The sequence below is a fragment of the Pelophylax lessonae genome (assembly GCF_965119305.1).
Source record: "Pelophylax lessonae genome assembly, chromosome: 2".
Lineage (NCBI taxonomy): Eukaryota > Metazoa > Chordata > Amphibia > Anura > Ranidae > Pelophylax > Pelophylax lessonae.
Window position 1 is genome coordinate 374653317 of NC_138769.1, and position 26846 is coordinate 374680162.

The 26846-nt window shown below is 42.8% G+C and overlaps 1 protein-coding gene across 1 annotated transcript in view; it reads right to left on the reverse strand.

Annotated features, from left to right (window-relative positions):
* Positions 1–26846, reverse strand: part of LOC309548458 (bone morphogenetic protein 8B-like) — a 93582-nt gene that overhangs the window by 22449 nt on the left and 44287 nt on the right. Inside the window, exons 2-5 of the mRNA XM_082248403.1 lie at positions 16554–16746; positions 14718–14866; positions 11610–11804; positions 3885–3964 (exon numbers count right to left, since the gene is read on the reverse strand). Coding sequence (XP_082104529.1) covers positions 3885–3964; positions 11610–11804; positions 14718–14866; positions 16554–16746 — 617 coding nt within the window. The remainder of the gene's footprint in view (positions 1–3884; positions 3965–11609; positions 11805–14717; positions 14867–16553; positions 16747–26846) is intronic.

The window sequence follows — 26846 nt, forward strand, 5'->3', positions numbered from 1 at the left end:
TTGTTTTTAATTTAGTTATTCCTTGTTTTAATTTCCTTTTTTCATTTATATATCTGAAGAATGTCTTATCCCCCTTTTTCATAGACTGAGATAGTTTTTCTTCTGCCTGCACTTTAGAAGTTCTTATAACTTGCTTGGCCTCTTTCTGCCTAATCTTGTAGATTTCCTTATCTTCATTGCTCTGGGTTTTTTTATAATTACAAAATGCTAGCTTTTTATTTTTAATGATTTGGGCCACTTCTGCTGAGTACCACAGTGGTCTCTTCCTTTTTTTGCTTTTACTGTTGCCTTCAATAATGCACCTTTTAAGTAGTCCCATTTCTCCTGGACTCCATGTAATCCGTTCCAGTCTGATAAGGACTCATTTATGACTAATTTCATTTTTGAAAAGTCTGTTTTTCTAAAATCTAAAACTTTTGTTTTTGTGTGGTGTGACTCTTTCACAGTTCTTATATTAAACCACACTGACTGGTGATCACTGGATCCCAAGGTTTCGCCTACAATGACATCATATACCGAATCCCCATTTGTGAATACCAGATACAAAATGGCCTCCCTCCGGGTTGGCTCCTCAACCACTTGTTGCAGAGACAACCCCAGTAGGGAATTTAGAATATCTGTACTCCTGGTAGAACTTGCTATTTTGGTTTTCCAGTTTATATCTGGAAGATTGAAATCTCCCATAATGACAACCAACCACAAGAACCCCATCTGGACCTAGGAGAAGACAAAATGGGTTGCAGTCGGCCAATAGAGCCTAAAGCAGCCAACAGACATTAGACAGACAAGTATGCAAATTCATCTTGTAAAGTGAGGTGCCAAAAAAGAAAACAAAAACAAGAAAAACAGTAAAACCATACCTCCCCTTTCCCCCCTGCACTATCAGTAAAACCATGGTGTGCTTGAATCCAGAAGCAGAACATAGTAATGAACCAATAGGGGGTGTAAACAAAATGATGATAAAAAGGCCCAGTACAGAGAACCTTTGGATACACGGCACCGTAACGGCAGTCACAGGGAAACAGGTAGCTCCTTCTTTCCTGAAGTAGGCATGGGACATAGATTTTATCAACTACCAATAAGGAAACACGTAGAGGTAAAGCATGGATAAAGCAGGAAAAACAGCTGTGGTGGTTCATTCATGACCTGGGCAGAATCTTGAGCAACTGGGAGGCATCCTTGGGTGAAGTAAAGAATCGGGTACAGTCCCTGCCATAGACCCACAGCCGAACAGGGTACAACATGCTACATTTGATTCCTTTATTGCAGAGAGAATGCCTCACATGATCAAAGGTTATGCAAAGACTCTACATATCCAGAATACTCTAGAAAAATCATTGGCTTGGCAGCTTCATACCAAAGGAACTCTTCTTTTCTTGCCTCGCCTAGGACCAGGTCACAGTTGTGATTTGATACGATCGTAGGTTGATCACATAAATGTGGGCAAATTTCCAACCAAGCAGTTCCATACCCAAGTTGGCGTTGATTGAGCAGGGCAGTAATTTAGGCCTTGTACAGGGTACAATTATCTAACCAGATGATCTATCAACAAGAAATTAAAATGGCTTAAGCAAGCTGCATGCTTTGCAAACCCTATTGAAGACTGGAATTGCCAGATAAAACACGTCAGTGGATGATCCACATTATGTTTTGTTCACTCTCTACATACCACCCATGTACAGGTGGATGTGCTGAGCTATAGAGGTCCTAACATACTTGACAACCTGGAGGCGATGCGCTGGCTGATAGTATTATTGCAGACACAGGAGATTCTGTTTGTGGCATATTATGTCCTTTGAAATTAGTGAGCAATAACCCTACTGCACACAGCTTAGATTGCACCACAGTAACCTCGTTAGGTCAGAGATGCAGGTGCCTTAGTCCATGTGAGTAACCTGATACAAGGGAGCATTATACTAGAAGATCTGCACATTGTTGCTACCATTTGAAGTGGTTGTTTGCTACATACAAGATGCACTCTATATGAGGATAAAATGATAGCTACATCTGCAGGAAAATAAACTGCTTTATTGTATACTAACAAATATTTTTTGCTAATAAATACTAGTCATATCCAGAGACTGCTATAAGAATTTGTTTTTTTAAGTTTTTAATAGTATATGCAGATTTGCGGGTAAGGACCACTAAATTCCAGTTGGAATAGAAGGTACATAACCTATTTTCATTTTTAATCTGTTCAAATGATAAAAATATGTTGTATCATCTAGCTTCAGTGTAGCTTCATACACTTCACCCTCTTTGCTAAAGATGCAATCCGTTTCAGCACCGGTAACAACTTTTGATTACTGTATATGGTCATTTTGCAAAAATAAATTGTTACAGTATGTGCTATTACAGTTAAGTAGTATTTTTCTAGTTCATTCGAATGTTTTGCAAATAATCAAGTCACGCTAATCATTAGATAGACCAAATTAATGTCCATAAATCTAAAAAATGGATTAGATTAAAAAGTAATGTGTGAAAATCAGGGACCAGTAATCAAGACGTGTTATTCATTGATGATAGACCAAATTAATGTCCATAACAGTCCAATAATTTGTGAAATTATACGTGATGTGTAGAATCAAATGCTGTCAATCCAGACTCCCAATGGTAATGTGCTTACCAAAACACAAACTGAGTGAAGCAAGGAATCCAAAACAGGGATCTTGACAACTTGTCTGTAGATATCCATGGTTGGACTCCCAAAAATAAGTGGCGTGGAATCATAAATCAAGGAAAAGAAAAAATGCCATAGCGTAAAACCCCACAACACATATATATATATATATATATATATATAGATAATAAGTTGGCATTTATAAAAAATAACCAGTAAAATCAAACACCAGTGAAAAGGAAAAAACAAAAATCCTTATTGTACCAGTGTGATATGAAAAACTGTGAATAAGTGAAATCCACCACCAGTAATCACGCTGCTTACCAGAACAGAAAAATGAATGAGCAAAGAGTGTACAATGAGGGGAGTAGAACCCAGTGGAGGAGAGGCACTTATGAGTACTCCTTACCAAAAGATGAATAAGGTAGTCTTATAGGTCACACTGACAGACAGATAACCAATCCACCACCGATATAATCACCCCTTACCAGACTGCAATCATAAAACACTTGTATGGTATCCTGAAGTTGGGAAGATGACTTGTGCTCTACACGGTATACTCTAGGAAAGCAAGCCCCAATAATTATCACCAACATGAAAGGGAGAGAGGCGCCATAGTGTAAAAACGTAACTTAATTTATTGTATAAAAGGGTTAACATACATGCAGGAATAGTACAATCGCTTGAATAAGCCGCAGGCCGGCCAGACGGCTGCGCACGTCCACACTAGCCGGACGCTCCAGGAAATTACGTCAGTGCGCCGTGACCTTACACCGTTTCGTCACCGATGACGATTTCATCCTCCTCCACTGGGTTCTACTCCCCTCATTGTACACTCTTTGTTCACTCATTTTTCTGTTCTGGTAAGCAGCGTGATTACTGGTGGTGGATTTCTCATCTCATCAATTTTTTAGATTTATGGACATTAATTTGGTCTATCTAATGATTAGCGCGACTTGATTATTTGCATTTTATTTAGGGTGTGGTCACACTTAAAGTTGCAGCTACCATTATTTTCCATTAGCGTGGTTACTACACATTTTTTATATTAGAATGTTTTGCAACTGGATTTTAAATATATCTATTAAGTCCTTTCAATATGAAAATGTAAAAGTAATGTCATGTGAGTTCATGTAAGCAGTGAAACGGTGGAGATAGAGGAAAAGAATGGGAGGAAAAGCATCTAAGCTACACATATTCAAGTAAACCATCCATTTAAATGCATAGAACAGGCCAGAGAAGTTTTCATAAAAGGGCAACTTACCAGCCAGCCTAAATCCCGAAAACTGACATATAGCTCATGTCGTTTGCATACTTGTCTGCCATCAGGAACATGTACATGGTCTGAAATGACATATTGTACAACATAAGGTATATTTCCAGTGGGTATGGTCTTTTTTAAATAATTATCTGCAGTGTCTATATTCAGTGTTCACATGGAACTAGCCCATCCCCCCCATCTCTCAGTACTCCCCTGGCATTCAGCACCCTTGCCACTGAATCCTTCTCCCTGGATGTCAAGGAGACACCCACCAAACATTTTCCATTACACTCCTCTACACCAACTCTACCTCCCTGCATTACAACCACATTTCTTGTCATACAGGTCTCCTCAGCACCCACAGCAGTCATCACACCTCATGCTGCTGAATCTGTCCTGAAATTCTATATACACCTTTGGCAACACCCTTCTTCCAACTTTTCCACCACATGCCCATGATGCAGCTTCTCTTAATTCCTCAGGGGCCCTCTTCAAACACTTAATACTTCACTCCTCCCCTTAGTGCAGGGGTGCAGGGGCAAAACTGGGGAGAGCTAATGATGAAGGCCTGCTAATGCTCCTCTGACTCAACCCAGCACTCCTGCCAATGATAACCCTCTGACATACAGCACTCCTACCCCTCAAGCTCCCCCCACCCTTTATGGTACCCCTGATACTGCTTCCTCCACCACTGTCCACTCTTAACTACCAGCACCCTCATATTACCCTGGAGTGCTTGCTGTCCACATCCTCTCTTTTACACACACTCTGCCCATTACTCCCCTAGCAGTCAGCACCCTTGCCACTGAATCCATCTCCCTGGATGTCAGGGAGTCAACCCCCCAGACATCTGACACTACACTCCTCTACCCCAGCTCCATCTCCCTGCATTACCACCACATCCCTTGTCGCCCAGCTCTCTTCAGCACCAATGTCAATCATCACTCCCCATTCTGCTGCATTGGTCTTTTCAACAACCACCTTCCATTTTTTCTGCTACTAGTTACCCTCTCATAATGCTACGTCCCCGTAATACAGCTTCCCCTGCATCCTCAGAGGCCCACCTCAAACACCTGATACTTCACTCTTCCCCTCAGTACCACACCCCTTCTTGCATAGAGATTATCCTGTTATAGAGCTACCCCCATGTTAACTTGCGACATCTCACTTTTAGAACCCCCAATCCCCCACTTGGGCTTGATGCGCCTTTGTCCCTCTCCCAGCAAACCTGCTGCTGCATTCAAGTCAATGACATGCAACCGTTGCTTCAATCTAAGCATACCGCACCTTCTGCTTCACAAAATCATCCTTGTTTTACATTAATGCGTTACTAAACCCAGGACCCTGCATTCACTATATCTGGTCTCCCACCATACACAGAACATGGAAATGCAATTATTTTATTAAATATAAACTGCTAAATAACTTTTCTTATCAGCAGTATATAGCAGCCTTATGACTTCTATCAGTGTCCAACCAAGCGCTGGTTAAAGCTTGTAGGAGGAGTTTTCATTCTCCTCTGACTGTCCTATGAGGCTGCATAACCCCTGATCCTCTTTATGGACAGTACTGATTGGCCCTGTGCTAATCACATGAAACCTACCAAGAAAAAAAGAATCTCTAGCAATACACACCAAACTGAGCATGTGCAGAGTGACTCCAAAGGCTCTAGCTTATCAGGAGATGGACTGGGGACAGTGGAAGAAGGGGAGGATCAGAGAAGACAGGATCTGTGACGATACTCACCATCACTGGGAGTGAAAGACAGATACTTAATGGTTTGGATTGCTTCAAATGGGTTCTGTGTTTACTTATGATAATGTGTATTGAACTTCAATGTCAGAGACAGGCTCTCCCTATTGTTTGTGTATTGAGGTGAGACGTGTATTCTGTTAAGCCTGTCTGTTCCATTGTTAAATGTTAATGAACTCACATATTGTTCTGTCCAGATGGCTAGATAATTAGTTCATGTTATTTCTATTTCTGTATACAATTTCATCTGCATTTAATAATGTAATCAGGCAACCCCTGACCTGTGTGTGGTAATCTGATCAGGAGGGGGATGTGCTCATGTATGTATAAATTGAGTGTGAAACTGTTCAATAAAGGAGAAGATTCCAGTACAAGCTAAGTTGTCGGCTAGCTTTGTATGGGGGCGGCTAGAAAATCTGATATCTATGTTCATGACTGGGAGGAAGCCGTATACTGACGGAAGCCCACAAGTAACAATGTGGGTTAAGGTTCCGTTACAGGATCAAACAGCCTTTTTTTATACAATGCAAAGGATTAACCCCTTGGGTTTCACAGTGAGTATAACAAGCATGCTTTACTGCATATACAGACTGATTTTACTGTTGTGGGTTTAGTAACACTTTAAAGAATTTTTTTTTTTTAGATGTGCTTATCAAACTAAAAAGTGAAGTGAACTGAAAGTAGCATAGAAATCTAGTGTAAATATACTTTAGCTACACAAAAGAAGTTTATACTCAAGTGATCGACCATAAATAAACACTAGGATAAAAACTATTTTTTAAGTCACACACACCCAGATTGCATTGTAAAGATTTTTGTAAACGGGTTTATACTTGTAAGCAGTTTTTGTATATTTATGTTACTTTTTGCCTAGATCTTGGATGTACAGTTATTTATATTGCTTTAGTTATCAAAACATGCTCCACGGTTCCTCGCTCTAACTCAAGGGCACAATTTATCAAGCCTCATTGAAAAATAAACATCACACTTATAGGACAGAGAAACCAAAATGATAATCTCTCGTTTTTTGTATGTTGCAAAAAGGGTTTGTGTAGTTTAAAAGAAAGTATTATGAATATACATTTTGAAGTGTGTTTTAAATATTTTTTTTACATAGAATTAGATGAAATACCCATCTTTTCTGATATCAATGTCCTGTAGTCCTCTGTACAGCAGCACTTACCCAGAAAGAGGGAAGGAAGGGTTAGAAATCGGAGCCAGAAAAGAGATTCTGTTGCTTTGCATAGTGCTCCTCCATGTAAAGAGTTTGAACATGAATACAGAAGGGGAAGGAGTGGTCAGCTCAGTAGTCTGCTACTTCTTTTTCATTGCCCAGTAATAGGTTGATGACTAAGCGGCATGGTTTAATTGCGGTGGAGAAAACTGAGGTCACTGACCTGGCTAGGCTGTATGGCTGTTTTCCAAGTGCACAAGGCTGTGACTGTGATTTATGTTCTGAGGGGAGAATTTACACCCATTACAACAAATTGAGGATGGGATGTGGCCCTATTGGAAGGGGTGGGGCCTTTTTTTTATTACACTGACATTTATACATTTAGAAAAACAAGAGAATAGATTTTCCTAAAGTAGATAATAAAATGTTAAGTCATGATGGTTTAGTTCATTCTAGTTTCCTAACAGACGCATGCTGAGCGTTTATCATTGCACGAAACTATGGGGAAAGAAAGTGTAACAAAAAATATAGTAATAGCAAATGGGAGTGAAATAGAAGTAAAAGGGGAATGTACACTTTCAGGCCTCATGCATACAGGGCGTTTTTGCAGCTGCTTTTAGGAGTGTCAGACGTTTTTCTTTGCAGCTTAAAACGCGCCTCCATGTTATTTTATGGCCTCATGCACACACAGACGTTTTGAAGTTGTAAGTGGCATAGGCGTTTTCAAGCTGCAAAAAAAAAGCCAAGGTCAGTGCGTTCTGGGGACCAGCGTTACAGCTGTAAAAACATCTGACGCTGCTAAACGTTGCTTACACAGCGTTAAGCCACGTCATATTTATTTTTTTTTTTTAATGTGAAAATCAATGGTTCCTCATGGAAGTCACATCCAAGTCAGATCATGATGATCCGACTTGTGGTGCAACTTGCACTCTGTGGATCTTGAGGGGAACTCCACGCCAAAATGAAAAAAAAAAATGGCATGGGGTACCCCCAGGTTCCTTACAAGGCCCTTTGATGACAATGCGTGATGACACAAGGGGGCGGGGGGGTCTCCGGGTAACGTCACTGGGTGGCCACACGCAGCGGAGCAGACAAGAGGGAGAAGATTAAAGGGAGAAGACCACAGGGAGAAGACCACAGGGAGAAGATCAGGGGAAGAAGACCAGAGGGAGAAGATCGGAGGAAGATTTTTAATAAAGGACTTCTCAAAACCGTCTTTTGTCATTATTTACACTACACTGCCTTTTTTGGGATGAATGAGTAGGGTTACAATGTATCCCATACTCATTCACATAGTGGAGGCCAGGATCTGGGGGCCCCCTTGTTACAGGGGGCATCCAAATCCCAAAACGTCTCCTGCCCGCAGACCCCCCACAACCACCGCCCATGGTTGTCAGGAAGAGGCCCTTGTCCCCATTAACAAGGGAACAAGGTGCTTTGGGGTGGGGGGGGTGCAGAGCCCCCCCTTCCCCAAAGCACCCACCTCCCCATGTTGAGGGCGTGTGAACTGATATGGTCCAGGAGGGGGTGGTGCCACTCGCACATCCCCTCCCCTTTCCTGACCTGGCGGGCTGCATGCTCGGATAAGGGTCTGGTATGGACTTTGGATGTGTGTGTGTGTTAAAGAATTTCAAATGTCTTTGTTGTTTTAACTAGGTATTGGTGTTACATATATTTGCATAGTTACATACACTACATTACCAAAAGTATTGGGACGCCTGCCTTTATACGCATAACCTTTAATGGCATCTCAGTCTTAGTCCATAGGGTTCAAAATTGAGTTGGTCCACCGTTTACAGTTATACCAGCTTCAACTCTTCTGGGAAGGCTGTCCACAAGGTTTAGGAGTGCGTCTATGAGAGTGTTTGACCATTCTTCCAGAAGCGCATTTGTGAAGTCAGGCACTGATGTTGGGCGAGAAGGCCTGGCTTACAGGCTCCGCTCTAATTCATCCTAACAGTGTTCTATTGGGTTGAGGTCAGGACACTGTGCAGGCCAGTCAAGTTCCCCCACCCCAAACTCGCTCATCCATGTCTTTATGAACTTCGTTTTGTGCACTGATGCACAGTCATGTTGGAACAGGAAGGGACCATCCCCAAACTGTTCCCACAAAGTTGGGAGCATGAAATTGTCCAAAATGTCTTGGTATGCTGAGGCCTTAAGATTTCTTTTCACTGGAACTAAGGGACCAATCCCAGTCCCTCAAAAACAACCTCACACCATAATCCCCCTTCCACAAAAAGATTTGGACCAGTGAACAAAACAAGCGAGTCCTGACATTAACCTGATAGAACACATTTGGGATGAATTAGAGCAGAGACTGCGAGCCAGGCCTTCTCATCCAACAACAGTGCCTGACCTCACAAATGTGCTTTTGGAAGAATGGTCAAACATTCCCATAGACACACTCCTAAACCTTGTGGACAGCCTTCCCAGAAGATTTGAAGCTGTTATAGCTGCAAAGGTTGGCCCAAATTAATATAGAACCCTACGGACTAAGACCTGGGATGACATTAAAGTTCATGTGCATGTAAAGGCAGACATCTCAATACATTTGGTAATATAGTGTAGTTAATCTGTTTGAAAAAAGACAAAAGTTTTTTCAGTTTAACCAACAGCATATACTATCCAATACCCACAGTTAATCCAGAGGAAGGCAAAGAAAACACCAAAAAAAGCATGATCCAATTTGCTCCAGCAGGGAAAAAAATCCTTCCTGTTCCCCCCCAAAGAGGCAATCGGATATTCCCTGGATCAACTGGATGTAGTTTTTTTTTCCTGTGCTGTTTGTTTGCCTTACCTCTTAATGATGGGCTCACGTGTCGTGGCTGCAGTATCATGGCTAATCATGTCTCCTATGTCCATTAACTGCTTCAGCTGGATTTTTCCTATGCACCACAGGGACAAAACAACTACCTGTCAAAGGTCATACAGCATCTAATGCATGTGCCGCCATTGCCTCTGTGTTGGCTTACAAATGTGGGAGAGCTAATGAGATGTAAAGCATCCCCTCCAAACTGCAAGTGAGCTGTGAATGCTCTGTCTTGTTCTGTGTCAGATCTAATAATGATACAGCTCCCATCTGCACCAGCACTAGATTGAGAAATTCAGGGATATGTAGTTTCTTTATAGGAAGTGTCAGGTCTTATACTACAGACACTGCATGCCTTACGTTTCAATACAAACTGCTGACACTGGAATGTGAAAATTTACTCTACTATGGGTTGTGCTTACAGTGCAACAAAGAAACCAGATGATCAATGCACATTTGCCTTATGCGGGTAAAAACACAAGGTGCAGACAGGGTTTTTTCCTGTTCCTTAAATAAAGTGACACTAAACTCTGGTTTAAAAAAATCTATTCAAATATAGTGTTAACCACAAAAGTACAATCTATTGATCTCAGCCCCCTCCAATTCCCTTTTGTATGCTACTGTGATTCAACTACCTGTTAGAGTGTTCTTCATGGTTCCACTGTAAGTAAAAACATAATCACCCTCACATAGCCACTCCTGAGATTGGCTAGAGACTATGGACTATGGAATGTGTAGAGTGCATAGAACAGTGTACATGATCTCAGTTAACATGTACCGCTCATTCCAAACAGAAGTGAGGCAGAAATTGAGAGGTTAAAGAGCTCATGAAGGACATTACAAGGAGGCAGAAAAATACAGTAAGAAACTGTTTCATAAAAAAAAAAAAAGATTATAGAGACATTAATCACTTTCTGCCTGCACTATAGCCAAAAGAAGATTACAGCGCAGGCTTCCTTTGCCGGGAGGGCATACTTGGATGTGATTGCGTACTTTGGTATCAGCTGATCAAACATTGAAGTAAAGGGCAAATCACAGCGGCTCTTTACCATGTGATCAGCTGTTTCAAATGACAACTGATCACAGGATGTAAACACAAGCCTTTTCTTTCCTCATGCTGACAGAGTGAGGAGAGAAAGAGAGCCGATCACCGGCTTGTGTTAAGGGGACATCGGCACTGATAATCAGGGCACTGATTATGAGTGTCCTTATTAGCAGTGCAGTCCCACCAGTGCTGCCAATCAGTACCCACCAGTGCTGCCAATCGGTGCTCATCAGTGCCACCTATCAGTGCCCATCAGTGCTGCCAATCAGTGCCTCCTCATCAGTGTCACCTATCAGTGCTGCCTATCAGTGCTTCCTATTACTGCCCATCAGTGCCACCTATCAGTGCCCATCAGTGCCCATCAGTGCCACCTATCAGTGCTGCCTCATTAGTGCCCACCAGTGCCACCTCATCAATGCCACCTATCAGTGCCTCCTCACCAGTGCCCATCAGTGCCACCTCTCAGTGCCCGTCAGTGCTGCTTATTAGTGCCCATCAGTTCCACCTATCAGTGCCTCCTCATCAGTGCCCACCAGTTCTGCCTTATCAGTGCCACCTATCAGTGCCCATCAGTGCAGCCTCATTAGCGCACATCAGAGAAGGAGAAAAATTACCTGTTTGCAAAATTTTATAACAAGCTATAAAAATTGTTTTGTTTTTTTTTTAAATTGTCAGTCTTTTGGAGAATAAGGATATCCTATCCCGTGTCACTTTAATTTTATGATTCTCTGTGTACAGGTCAAATGTATATATTTAGCAGAATTAAAAAAAAAATCCCATTCCACATATTTACCTAACCTATTTACTCACCATGAATTGTGTATTTTCAGAGGTATGGTCCCTATGACTAATGTGTATTTTTTTTTTATAACAATTATGGCGGGGCTGGGATATGACACTTGACATACTACTACTACTACTAACATTTCCTTCCCATGTTCTTACCAAATACACCGGGAAGTTTATTGGGATGTGGTAAGTCACTGTGCTTCTTCTGTTGTCGTTTCTTCAACTGCTTTACTGCCCTTGTAGATCTGATCTGATTTCTATTAGCCTGGAAAAATGTAACCATAAATGGTTGCTTGGAGCGTGGTGCGCGTCTTCCCAAGATGCCTGCCAGACTTGGATCAATGCTCTGCCCTGTTACATAACCAAAAAAAAAAATATTTTTTAACAATATGATCATAATTACTTTCAATGGATGCATTGTGAAAGAAATGACTAAGCACTGAAAAAAGCAGCCAGTGGATGGAGTGTTCAGAATTGCTCCTCACAGCTTTGCCAACAGCTGAACTATAGGGGTTCCATAAATGGAGATCACAGACATGCCCCCTTACCAGACAATTCAAAGGGTTTACACTGTTTTTCTGAAATTGTAAAACCCTTTCTGCGTATGGTTTAGGTTTTGTCTCTCTAACATTAATACATGTGTTGGAGCACACTGAGAAGCCAATGTTAGGAAAAAGAAGTGAGACATTTGAGGACTTACCTATTGCTATTAAAAACAGGCTTTTTTTTTTCTTTCCATGCAGTAGAACTCCCCCACCACCATCATACCTGGTTGCTTTCCTTGTTCACCCTCTCACTCTTCTGTACTTCTTCTGCACTTTGTTCTTAATATTTTATGCACATACTCTTTTCCCTTTTTTCCAGACTCATTTCTAAATTGTACTTTAGTGCTGTTTCTCTCTGAGTGCTTTTGTCAATATATGGACTGTTTTGTATACTTTTTATTATTTAAGATTTAGAATATCAATTGCTTTGATGTTCATTCAATTCCACAGTTGCACTTATTGCATATATATTTGGCACATTACACTTGAAGTGAACTTCAAGTGAACACTAAAAAATGAACGTGTTGTTCATCCTCCTCCCTTTCTCTGCATCTAAAAAATTTGCAGTGTGTTTTTTTCTTTTTTCATCAGAGAGTGCATACCTTTTTGACAGGTGCCCACTTCCATATCCTCAAACCTCACTTCTTCAAGGTTGACATGTCACATGTCCCAGGGGGCTATGGGACACGTTTTACAGCACAGTTAGATCTCATACATGTGTAGGCAGGTGCATTCTGTTTTCTCCCCAGCAGGTGGCACTCACCACAGTGGCGCTGCTGTGGGAAAGGAAGTCAGGAGGAACAAGGTTCCTCTATGGTTTCCTGGGTCACAAGGGGAGCTATCCTATTGGATGCTGGTGCTCCATGTGGCTCAATCAGCCATCTTGGCCTATATATAGCCCTGACTCCCGGGCTTGGTGTGCTTTTTGGCAAGTCTACAGAGCAGGGACAGCAACCCTGCCTGTGAGGGACAGAACCAGTGCTAGGGAGAGGTTCCTGATGACTAGGGTAAGCGTAGGTTTGCATCTCTTTTGGACATTCCCCTGATTGGTACCTGACAGCCAGGCTGCACTCTGTCCCCTCTCAACAGACCCTGTCATTCTGGCAGGAATCTGTCATTCCTGCTGCTGAACTGTGAGTGTGCCTGGCTGGGTGGCCTTCCCCCCGGGCATGTTCTGAGATGTTCCTTAATTTCTTCAATATAACCCTTATTGCACCTCCCTGTGTGAATTATTATTAGGTATAGACCGATTATCGGCAAGGCCAATATATCGTTGGCCGATATGCACTTTCCCCGATATATCGGTATCGGCCCAGAGACTGGCCGATATTTTTGTGACGTCATTCTGCCTTCTTAGGCCGCCTCCCTCACCTTGGACAGCCTCATCTGGAGGGCGGACTAGTCTCGTGGGAGTGTCAAGTCAAGTCCTTCACCTGACCTGAATCCGATTGAGGATGCATTTCACTTGCTGAAGACAAAACTGAAGGGAAAATGCCCCAAGAACAAGCAGGAACTGAAGACAGTTGCAGTAGAGGCCTGGCAGAGCATCACCAGGGATGAAACCCAGCATCTGGTGATGTCTATGCACTCCAGACTTCAGGCTGTAATTGACTGCAAAGGATTTGCAACCAAGTATTAAAAAGTGAAAGTTTGATTTATGACTGTTAATCTGTCCCATTACTTTTGGTCCCTTAAAAAGTGGGAGGCACATATACAAACTGTTGTAATTCCTACACCATTCACCTGATTTGGATGTTGTAAATACCCTCAAATTAAAGCTGAAAGTCTGCAGTTAAAGCACATTTGTTTCATTTCAAATCCATTGTGGTGGTATAAAGAGCCAAAAAGATTTGAATTGTGTCAATGTCCCAATATTTATGGACCTGACTACTGTAGACATACAAAAGTGGTGCACATTTTAGTTTTTGCTTTTAAAGAAGATCTCCAGCCACATAGTGACCCCCTGCCAACCCCTTTCCTGAATCTCCCCCTGCATCTATTTAAAAAAAAAAAAACCCTACTTCATTTTAGCTGCCTTCTTTATCATTCCGTTGACATCATGAATTATTCCACACTTTGTCTGCAACATTCAGTGCATTAACACTGTAAACCTAAGTGGGTGCCATATTGCAGCCCTAGGGTATGTGTTCATGACAGCTTAAGCTCAAGGGGCTAAATTCAACCCAGAAGTGGGTAAGTAAGAAGCAGAAATCTAGTGTGTTGAAGGTGAGTGGTGCAAAAAAAAAAAAAAAAAAGAATCCTTTTGGAAACTAGGGGGGAGGGGAAGATTTATTAAAAAATGGAGTTCTGATTTCAAGTGAGATACAGGCGTTACAGTATTAATGTTTTATTACTTGCAATAATCTCTAGATTGCTTTTAGATATTTAGTATCCATGCCAATATCTTTTTAAAGGGAAACATTTTCTTGTGGTTGTATGGTTAGTCGATTGCCTTCCAGCTGTGCATGCCTACATTAAAAATACTCCTATGCTGGGTTGAGATACACTAAAAAAATGTACATAGTTGGTAAGGCTAAAAAAGACACCAGTCCATCCAGTTCAACCTGTGATAAAAATGATAAATCTTTCAAAGTATGGCAAATGCAGGAATGTCCAAAACAAAATAGATTGAGCCCACATGATTGGTGCTCACATGAGAATGTGCTATGACAGCTTACATATCACAGGCCAAATAGCCATTGGTGTGGTTGTGTCTTACCCTCATCGTTCTCCACATAAAGACGTAGTCCTGCATTATACTTGGCATTAAGCAACCAGTGATTACTAGCAGCTGTGACATCGAAAACCAACCAGCCTTCATCCCCGGCCTGTATGCTCTCATGGTCCAGTAAAGTTAATTCAGGCTGCCTATAAAAGAGAGTGACAAATGATGGATATTATGGATCACTCTTCATTAAATGTTACAAACAAAGCCAATCTTAATGTTCATATACAGTAAACCCCCGCTCCATCGCGGTTCAGTTTTTGCGGTCCCGGTATATTGCGTTTTTTTTTGTAATGTTATTTTACTATATAAATCATTAAAAATTAAATATTTTTGTGTTTTTCATAGCTCTTGCTATGCCTCTCAGTATCTTTTATGTGTTTAAATGAGTTTCTATTGTTTTAAAAGTGTGTTTAAAGACCTTAAAATGCTTTTACACGTACAGTGACAATAAAAAACATGCCTACAATGCATTTTAATAGGGTTTTTCTATTTCGCGGATTTTCACTTTTCACGGCTGGGTCCGGAACGTAACCCCCGCAATGGAGGGGGGTTTACTGTATAGCCAAAAAAGTTTTTTTTCTATAGTATTGAATAGAGCAGGAAGGTTTAGAACACCTGTCAGGGTTTTTTAATGTTGTCTGCATCCCTACTTGGTAGATTTTCCCTTTCTATTTGTTTTGATGACCTACTTCAATGCTTTACAATTGTCACCAGAACCAAAGGTGCAGGTAAATCGTGTAACAAGGACACCTGCTCCAATTGGCTTTTACTCACTTTGCAGAGATATTTTTACTTCCTGTTGCCTCTGAAATAGGAAGTGAAGGAAAGTCTCCCCAATAGGGCCCAAAATAAGCTGACAAGGCTTTTTGCCTTTTTCTGCTCTACCCAAGTTAAAAAAAAATGTTTTGGCTATACACCAATCAGCTATAACTTTATGACTGCCCACCAAATAACGACTAAGTTCCCTTTTTCCTGCCAAAACAGCCTTGACCCGTCGAGGCATGGACACCACTAGAACTCTAAAGGTACTCTGTGGTATCTGGCAACATCCCCTCAGTAGAAGATCGTTCAAGTCCTGTAAGTTGTGCAGTGGGGCCTCCATGGATTGGACTTGTTGATGTAGCAAGGCACATTATCCTGCTGAAGAGGCCACTGCTGTCAGCAGGGAATACTATTTCAATGAAGGGGTGTACTTGGTCAGCAACGGCTGCTTAGGTAGGTGGTATGTGTCACATTACAGACACATGAACGGCAGTAGCCAAGGTTTCCCAGCAGAACATTGCCCAAAGAATCACGCTGCCTCTGTTGGCTTGCCTTCTTCCCATACTACATTCTGGTGCCATGTCTTACCCTGCTAAACAATGCGCACACATTCACCCATCCACATGATGTAAAAGAATATGTGATTAATCAGACCAGACCATGTACTTCCATTGCTCCGTTGTCCAATTCTGATGCTCATGTATAGGTTCTTTTGGCTGTGTACATGGGTCAGCAACAGTCTGCAGCTACGCAGCCACATGCACAACAAACTGTGATGACCATGTTTTTCTGCTTTCAACACATCAACTTCAGGGGCAACATGTTTACTTTCTACTTAATATATCCGACCTGCTTTTAAATGGCATTGTAACAATCAGTGTTATTCACTTAACCTATCAATGGTCATAAAGTTGTGACAAATCTGTCTACATATGCTTTAACTCCTAAGACACTCCATTGAACACAGGTGTCATACAACCTCACTAGTTCCAAGCAGTTTGGAAATTGACAAACTTCTATGAGGACACTATCACAGTTAAGATCACTCATTTATAAATCACATACCGATGTGCATGGTCTCGGTGAATCTCATAAACGCTGATGTGAAGTGTTCTGTTGAAATGCCGTGAGAAGCTACGAGTCTTGAAAAGGCGAAACTCAGCCGCAGTCACAGTTTCTCCAGTAGGAACCTGTGTCATGTCAAACTTGAACTCTTTCCAGTATGGCTTCTGATGGAAGATATCTCTATCGTGTTCAACTGTAACAATATAAGAGTATGTGTGTATAAATCAATCTGGTTTAAATATGTTCCCCAGGTGCTGCTGCTACTGCTACTGTATATTTTTCTCTCCACCAGGTAGGAACACAGCTGCATACATAAGAAGCCTTTGCAAAAAACACCAATTATCTTACCAGTGAGGTAGAGCAGCGTTTCTCAGCTCTAGTCTTCAAGTACCCTTGCAGTACAAGTGTGTAGGATTTAATTTTGAGGAAACAGCTATTGTCATTTTTGATCTATTTACACAACATAGAAGACATCTCGAAAACATCGCTCAAACTGTGTTGAGAAACACTAGTAAAAAGAACAAGCCCAAGTAGGACCCTTGAGACATTAAAGTAGAACTAAAGGCAAACCTTTTTTTTTTTTTTTTTTTTTTTTTTTTCATTTTAGGATAGAGTAAGGGAGTGATATAACCCCTGTAAGGTTTATTTTTGCCATCTGTGTCCCATTGGTGATATTTCCCTTCACCTCCTGTCTCATAGCCAAACAGGAAGTGAGAGGAAATCCCTGCAAATTAAAAGAATCTCTTGGGACCCCCAGGTCATCCGAACTAGTGTCTCCATTGGAAGATTTCCCCTCTTTTAATTTTCCGGGGACAACCTAAAATTTGGGATTTTCTTTTACTTTCACTTTCAATGATAATGGTAAACAGGAGACATAGAGAGGGTAAATCTCCCTAACAGGGGCACAGGCAGCAATAACAACTGACAAGTGTTCTAATCCATCTCCACTCTATCCAATGCCTTTAGTTATACTTTAATGTCTTATAACAATGACCATCAATAAACCCAGGAAAATGAGGTGTTACTATTAATAAGTGTTCAAGTGGGTCAATTGCCCCCCCCCCCTGAAAATATTACTCACTCCAGGCTAGTCCAGACCAGTGAGTCCCCCAGTGGGTGTCCGAGTCCCAGGCTAGCAGCGGCGGTGGAGCCGAGAGCCTCTGTTGTAGTACCGCCATGCCACTGGCCTGTACTGCGGTGCACTGGCTGCTATTGCCGCCCGACGTCTAGCAACCAGTGATGTCACCTGAGGAGGAGGAGAGCGAAGCCCCAGCATTCACTGCGGAGCCTCCTTCCTCCTCTGCTGCGCGCCAAGTGGAGTGTTGCCTCCACCCCGCTCTGTGGGGACCCTGATGTGAGGGGGAGCTCTGTGAGGACCCAGATGTGGGGGGGGGGCTCTGTGGGGACCCTGATGTGGGGGGGGGGGCTCTGTGGGGACCCTGATGTGAGAGGGGGGGCTATGTTGGGACCCTGATGTGAGGTGGGGCTCTGTGGGGACCCTGATATGAGCGGGGCTCTGTAGGAACCCTGATGTGTGGGGGGGGGGCTCTGTGGGGACCCTGATGTGAGGGGGAGCTCTCTGGGGACCCTGATGTTAGGAGGGGGCTCTGTGGGGATCCTGATGTAAGGAGGGGGGCTCTGTGGGGACCCTGATGTAAGGAGGAGGGCTCTGGGGGACCCTGATGTAATGAGGGGGGCTCTGGGGACCCTGATGTAAGGAGGGGGCTCTCTGGGGACCCTGATGTAAGGAGGAGGCTCTCTGGGGACCCTGGTGTAAGGGGGGCTCTCTGGGGACTCTGATGTAATGAGGGGGGCTCTAGGGACCCATATGTAAGTGGGGGGCTCTCTGGGGACCCTGATGTAGGGAGAGGGGGCTCTCTGGGGACCCTGATGTAACAAGGAGCAACTCTGGGGACCCTAATGTAAGGAGGAGGGCTCTGGGGACCCTTATGTAATAAAGAGAGGGCTCTCTGGGGACCCTGATGCATGGGAGGGTGGCTCAGGGGACCCTAATGTAAGGGGCGTGGCTCAGGGCATCTTAATGTAAAGGGGGTGGCTCTGGAGACCCTGGAGTAAGGGGGAGAGTGACTCTGGGGACCCCAATGTAAGGGGGGTGACTCTGGGTACATAAGGGGGAAGGGTCTTTGACGTAAGGGGGAAGACTCTGATAAAGAGGAGGAGGGGAATTTATGATGTAAGGGGGGACATTCATGTAAACAAGGGGGCTTGTCCTGACTGCAGCACTCTATCTGTTGTTTTGTCTGATAGACTGCCTTCTGATAAACAGTCCTGCAGTATTCAGTCAGCACATGCAGCCAGGGACTGCAATGCTGATCAGTGTATTCTGACAGTGGGGGAATCCTGCTTTTAGAATATACAGACACAACAGGGAGGATTTCCCCTTTCACCTTGGAATGTGTGGATGGGGAAATGTATTCAGTTTATTTTGTTCAGCTGGCTGAATGAAAAATACTGAACCATGTATGGTGAGCTTTACTCATGGCCCCTGTACTCTATACATTTCTCATGGCCCCTGTACTCTATACATTACTCATGACCCCTGTACTCTATACATTACTCATGGCCCCTGTACTCTATACATTACTCATGGCCCCTGTACTCTATACATTACCCATGGCCCCTGTACTCTATACATTACTCATGGCCCCTGTACTCTATACATTACCCATGGCCCCTGTACTCTATACATTACCCATGACCCCTGTACTCTATATATTACTCATGGCCCCTGTACTCTATACATTACTCATGGCCCCTGTACTCTATACATTACCCATGGCCCCTGTACTCTATACATTACTCATGGCCCATGTACTCTATACATTACCCATGGCCCCTGTACTCTATACATTACCCATGACCCCTGTACTCTATACATTACTCATGGACCCTGTACTCTATACATTACTCATGGCCCCTGTACTCTATACATTACCCATGGCCCCTGTACTCTATACATTACTCATGGCCCCTGTACTCTATACATTACCCATGGCCCCTGTACTCTATACATTACCCATGGCCCCTGTACTCTATACATTACTCATGGCCCCTGTACTCTATACATTACCCATGGCCCCTGTACTCTATACATTACCCATGGCCCCTGTACTCTATACATTACCCATGGCCCCTGTACTCTATACATTACTCATGGCCCCTGTACTCTATACATTATGATGTTTTGTATGTTACTTACTTCTCCTGACCCCTGAACTCTACACAGTATGTTGTACATTACATAGCCCTGACCAAAGTGTTTATTATTCCAACAGTTGCAAGTTTTAATGAAGATCTTCTTTAAGGTAGGCTCAGTAGCATAGGTAGGCTCAGAAGTAAAGCATATGTGATGGAAACATTTAATTTTTAAAAAATTATCGTTTATTCTGAGGTTTATATGTATCTATAAAACAGTTACCTGTGGCACAGTGCTTAGGAGTATTTTGTGGTACAATGACTGTGGTATGTGTGTGCAGTGTATACAGCGAGTAGGCACAGATTCTGTTTTACCGTCCCCCTTTAACCCCTTTCCACTTTTAGCTGGGTATACACTTAAAAGAGAAGTATGAGGAAAGTTTGTTTTGCAATACAGTTCTGTAAGCAACAACTTATTTTCTGGCAGTGCCCCTTCCGAGACTAGACTCTGGATCCGCCCCTGGTTCAAAATCCACCTAATAATTTAGGGTAGTTTGCTACCATGAGGTGTTCCCACTCATAAGGGTTGCCAATCTCCCGCTACATTTTTATACTGAGAAAACATGGGAAATTTACTGATGAAGCACATTTTTTACTGACAACCTCAAAAATGACAGAGCTCCTATTAAAAACTAAGACAATCAATATTCAAACAGTATAAACACCATATGGAAACACTGACCATACACATAACAAGTCATCTTTATGGTTTACACTTACAGAAGTCAACACAGCATATCATGACAAATTATCAGCCCCTGATATTTACAGACAGTTGTAAAAGTCACTGTGATTTTTATAAACTGCCAGTAAATTTACTGTTAGTTGGAAACCCTGCCACTCATCCTGTTATAGTGTTAATATAAATTAAATAATACATTTGACAGGGAGAGTAACACAGTTCACACATGCAGCTGTTATTGCCTACCCTCTAAAAGATGATCATTTTTCAGGAGGCATTTGACAACCAGTGAGAAGGCAATATGTTGCCTCCTCACAACCCATTTTACCCCTCAAAATGCCGATCCACCTTGCCACAACTGTGCATTGCACATTGCATTGCACTTGAATAGGTCATGTTTGGTGGCAGTACCACCCACCAAATGTGACATGATGTTTATTTTTTGCTGCAGCATGCGTGCAGTCCTGAGTGGTTGCATTTCTGTGTTAAGGTGAACAACCAAGGGTATGTAGAACCATGGCTCAATCGCCTTCTTTTACATCCTCTAGCTGCCCATTTGAATGAGCCCTTAGTCTCCCTTATAATTGCTTAAGCAGGTATGCAGACCTGGGAACAAATGCAAAGAGATCTCACTATCAGACTTATTGGGAGGTATATCTAGTCAGAAGTAACCATATTAGTCTTAAAATTACAATAAAAGTAATTTGACTATTCTACCCAACATGGCAGATCACACTTGTTAACACTATTTGTATCTAAAATGGACGAGCAATCTAGTTGCATTATCATTTTAGAAACCCTACTATGTTTACAGTGAACATATATTTACTCTTTATAATGTCCCCACATAGAAGTTTGTATTTTTGGCCCTGTGTGTGGCCACTCTCCTTTTTTCTCCCTGAATAGAGAAAAAAAACTTAGTTCCTGTTACTCAGTTTATTCTCGATCATGGGGAAGTGGAGAATCTCAAATCTCACTAGAATTAACTCCTGCTCTTAATAGTAGTGAATTCCAATGAGATTTTACATCCTCTTTTTTTTCCCTGGATCCTGTAAAGAAATGAAATATGTTAATATCTGCTGTGCTGTTACACCAATATGTAAGATATAATATATTGCATAGTTGTGGTAATGTCTATATATTTGGTCATTATACTGCCATCTTGTGGTTATTTTGGTTGTTGCACTTGCCTTTCTGTCTCTCTCTTCTGTGTTCCCTTGTGTCCCCTCCCATGTATGATGTATTTCCTGTTCCTGCTTCTTTATGCTTGTGGGAATAGAGATGGCCACATCTGTCTAATCCTTCATACAATCTGCTCGCATCCTGGAACACATTACCATGTTTTGACCTACAGATACCATCTTCAATAATCTGCCACATTTTGTTGTCTGCTATAACTACTGCTTGCAATAAAACCTACATGGATGGAAACAAAAGGTGTCTGGTGAGTTCAGCTATCTGATGACGATTGTCCCCAGTGCAGGCCAGGAATAGGTCTCAGCAAGGGATAAGTCACTATTACAACAATTGGAGTCAAAATATCTGCAACACTATAAGTGAGACACCCTCTATAACTGATCAGGCTAATATTAGATTCCAACATACCCCAGTGTGTAAGAATAAACAATATAGTGTTAACTTTACTAACCATTAGCACATCCAAGTGTCATAAGTTTTGCAATAAATTAATTCAAGTCCATGATATCTTCTTCATTCCAGTTAATATTTCTGTGCTCCCCACAAAATACTTCAGTCTTCACCAAGATTCTCAAATCAGACAGAAACCCATCATTTATATCACTACCAGTTAGTCCCAGTTAGACATTGGCAAAGGTTGGTATCCAGCAGGGCTCTCTCCTTATCAGTTACATTCCCACTAGAGAAAAGTAACAGCTTTCCAGACATGTATCAATCCAGTTACAATCATACAAGTTACAACCTGACTGTGCAATCTTGATCGACAGCTATGTAGTGTAAATGCTTGCCTGATTGCATAAGGATTGACTAGTTAGTTTAGCTGGATCCTTGCATTACATAGTTTTGGTAAAAATATAATTGATTGTATAAACAAATTTGTACAGCCAGATTGTAATGTGCATGGTGAGCTTTAGGTTTTATCCCGCACTTCAATAAAGAGATATACAGTAATCAAAGTGTGTAAGAAGAGGTTTGCTGTTCACATGCAAAGACGTGCTCCTGTTAAAACCCGCAGAGACTTGGCAATGGCGAATGCGCATGCACAAACTCGCACGGCCGCGCACTCACGTTCACGACTACGCAACGTGCGATAGATGCTGGCGCCAAATGGGCTATTTAAACCCAGTCTTTGCTCAGCTTCAGTGCTGCTTTGTCTTCAGCCTTGGCTACCTGCTACCTGCAAACCTGTATCCTGCTTCCAAGTTCCAGGCCCGGGTTGTCCTGACCATCCTCTGCTCTCCGCCTGCACCGACCTCGGCTTGTCCTGTGACCTCCACTTCTGCCTGCTACCACTGGCTTTTACATTACCGATTGGCTACTGACCCGGCTTGTCTTACCATGCTCTTGTCTTCCCCAGATCCGTCCATCCTGCCTGAGAAGGTTCGCCGGCTTCTCCTGCTATCCTGGCTACTGTCTCCAGCACCTGCTGTCTGCTCATCTTCCTGCTCACCGGACTCCCCTGGCAATCCTTGCCTGTGGCCACCTGTCCGCTTCCAGCAACCATCAGGCACTCGTGCTACTCTACACTCCGGTGCCTCCTGTCTACACTATCAGGGGCCCTGAGTCAGAGGGTAAGAGAGGCCTTCCTCACTATATCAGGCTCACCTCCAGGTACGTGATAAAGTGAAAGCAAGTGCAGTTATCCTACTTACATTTGCCTCTAACCAAGTGCCCACAGCACTATCGATATCAGCTAATGTATTGCAAACCCTCTTGGCTCTGTGAGATGCAATGTACTCTGCCTGATGAATTTTGTCTTTTCAAGGCCTAGATTCCATGAGAGAGTCATGTCACCTTCTCCTGTGTGAAGAGGCTGGATGCTGGGGTCCAAGGCAAGTATTTTTTTTAGTTTTCCCTTTTTGGGGGGCAGTTGTTTTTACTGTGGCCTAATGATTTTAGATGGGGGGGGGACTATGTTTTACATTGTAAAAGTTTGTTGCAGTAGACCAGTGACATCAACCGATGACATCATTGGTTGTTAATACTCTGGCGGCTAGAAGGTTGTAATGGTGCACAATGAAAACCTGTGGCTTTGTGTAACTAATAGGCAGGTTTGATCCACCAGCTGACTTGTCTACAGTTTTTGGGCAATTTCTAGGTATTTTACCAAGGCACCCCTGAAGACACCTGAAGGCACCCTGGTCAAAAAAGGCCGCCGTAAACTACAAGGTCTGTTTTATACAATGTAGGTTACTGATGGATTTTCATAAGTAATATCCTGGTTCTTAGCAGCAAAGAAAGAGGCAGCATTGTGGCTAAGTGGTTAGCTCTTCTGCTTAGCAGCACTAGGGTCATTGGTTTAAATCTCAACTATGATACTACCTGTCTGGAGTTTGCATGTTCTCCCTGTACCTGTATGGGTTTCCTCTTGCACTCCAAAGACATGCTGGTAGGTTAATTGGCTCCTGTCTAAATTGGCCTTTGTATGTGTATGTGAGTTAGGGACCTTAGATTGTAAGCTCCTTGAGGGCACATACTGATGTGAATGTACAATATATAAATAAAGCGCTGTGTAAATTGATGGTGCCATATAAGTACCTGTAATAAATAAAAGTGTATATTGCATGTATGTACTTCAGTAACATATTTTTTTCTAACAATGTATGGCCTTTTTAATGGACATCTTTCTTATCCACCAATTTTTTTTGATGGCATGAGTTTGCAACGTGCAGTTTTCAGCTGCTGCTTTTTTGAGAAAATCTGCTTGTATGAAGTGGTGCCCTGCTCCAACACAGCACTTAGGAAGCAGAGGCAGGCAAGAAACATAACAGAACATTCTTTGTATTGGAGAAATGAGCTTGTGTAGTGAATCTAGGGGCAGGAAACAAGAACAGGACTTAGCCCAGCTTAACCTCTAAACTGAGATGTGAGCTTTATATAGGTTTTCTCTCTGACAATTCTCCCCTAATATACAGTATATATACAGTATCTCACAAAAGTGAGTGCAACCCTCACATTTTTGTAAATATTTTATTATATCTTTTCATGTGAAAACACTGAAAAATGACACTTTGCTACAATGTAAAATAATGAGTGTACAGCTTGTATAACAGTGTAAATTTGTTGTTCCCTCAAAGTAAATTAACACACAACCATTAATGTCTAAACTGCTGGCAACAAAAATTAGTACACCCCTAAGTGAAAATTTCCAAATTGGGCCCAAAGTGTCAATATTTTGTGTGACCACCCTTATTTTCCAGCACTGCCTTAACCCTCTTGGGCATGGGGTACACCAGAGCTTCACAGGTTGCCACTGGAGTCCTCTTCCACTCCTCCATGATGACATCACGGAGCTGGTGGATGTTAGAGACCTTGCGCTCCTCCGCCTTCCGATTGAGGATGCCCCACATATGCTCATGTAGCGGACCCCCAGAACCCCCTAGGGCCTAGTGATGACCCTCAGAGGCAGAGAGGGCCTACATACCTCCTGTGGGTGTGGATTGTCCGGCATGGTGGGTAGTGATGCAGGTAAAAGAAACGATGGGCGCCAGTCACTTTTATGCTGAAGTAACAAATAGTTTATTTCTTCTCAACAGGACAAGAATAAACTGGGGGAGAGAGGGGTAGGGCTCAGGACACCCTTAGCGAACAGTCAATTTGGCAGACTCCGATTACAAAAAGACAGGTACTTAGACAGCGGTACAGGATAACAGAACTTGAGATTCATTCAGTATCCATAAAGCTTCAGATTGATCTGGGAGGCAACTCCTCTCCACGAGATTCAATCTCTTTTGTGGTCTGTACTGGCTGGACAGCTGTCTTTCATATGAAACCGGCAGATTACTCACACAGGTTACTGGATGTCTGTGGATGTTCTTTTCAATGTGGGTCGCTGGCTCTCCTCAGCAGAATCCCAGGCATGTGACTAGGCCCCAGGCTTCAGGCCTAGTCAGCAGCAGCACAATAGCACACACCCTCCCCGAAGGGGGTCCGGGCGGGAAGAGAACAATTATTGGACCTCCCCTCCGTTAAATACTGTCTCCCAGAATGCCGCAGCCATACTGTAATTGGCTGAGAGAGACATGGATATTTACAGTTTGTTTAACTGTAATTCTCACTCTAGTGTCAGAGGCAACAGTGCCCCCTTCTGATGGAAGGGAGAAACGCAGTCAAACCCAGATTAAAAGAGGAAGTTTAATTGATCACAGTATAATTACAGCCAAGCCAGTTACTGCCCAGCAACTAAATTTCAATAGCAACCCTGCATTAAGACAAGGGTGCTACACTCAATAGGGTTTAGGTATGGAGACATGCTTGGCAAGTCCATCACCTTTACCCTCAACTTCTTTAGAAAGGCAGTGGTTGCCTTGGAGGTGTGTTTGGGGTCATTATCATGTTGGAATACTGCCTTGCAGCCCTCTCTCTGAAGGGAGGGGATCATGCTCTGCTTCAGTATGTCACAGTACATGTTGGCATTCATGGTTCCCTCAATGAACTGTAGCTTCTGTGACAGGAAGTCAGGTAAATCTGGGAATGTAGTCACTGAGAGGAGACACATTCCCACCTGCTTTGAAAGTTCACTGATACTATAGGGTGTTGGCTGCAGAGAGAGCCAGCAGGAAGTTGAAAACCATTCAGCTGTTCAGAATGAGGAGATCAAGGCCTCTATAATTTGTCCAGAGAAAATCTATTGAGTGCTGCCTCCTGTCGCTGTGTGAGCTGGGAAGAGGAGGACAGACATACGTGTACCTCCCGACGCCGTGTGGGCATGGGAGAAGGACTGCTGCCGCCTGTCGCCGTGTGGGCTGGGAGAGGGGGACAGTCGGATGTGTGCCTCCCGACAAGCTGGTGAGCATGGGAGAAGACCCCCTAAAGCGATGTGAAGCTAAGGAGGGTAACCACGAGTGAAGACGTCTAAAAGGTGAGAAGACAAAGTGTTCCATGTGAAGAGTGTGAAGAGTAAAGGGACCTGTTAAATGAACTGTGTTCAATATGAAGAATCTGAAGAGTAAAGGGACCTGTTAAATGAACTGTGTTCAATATGAAGAATCTGAAGAGTAAAGGATCCTGTTATAAATGAACATGTGCTGTGTGAAAGAAAACAAAGGGACATGTTCAATGGACAATGTTTGTGCTGTGTGAAAAGCAAACAAATGGACATTTGAGTGTCTGCTGTAGGATCAGCAGTGTCGGCCCAACAGTAGGTTGGAAAGACTTCTTAGGTAGGTTCCAGCGTGAGAAGGTAGCCGCCCACAGAG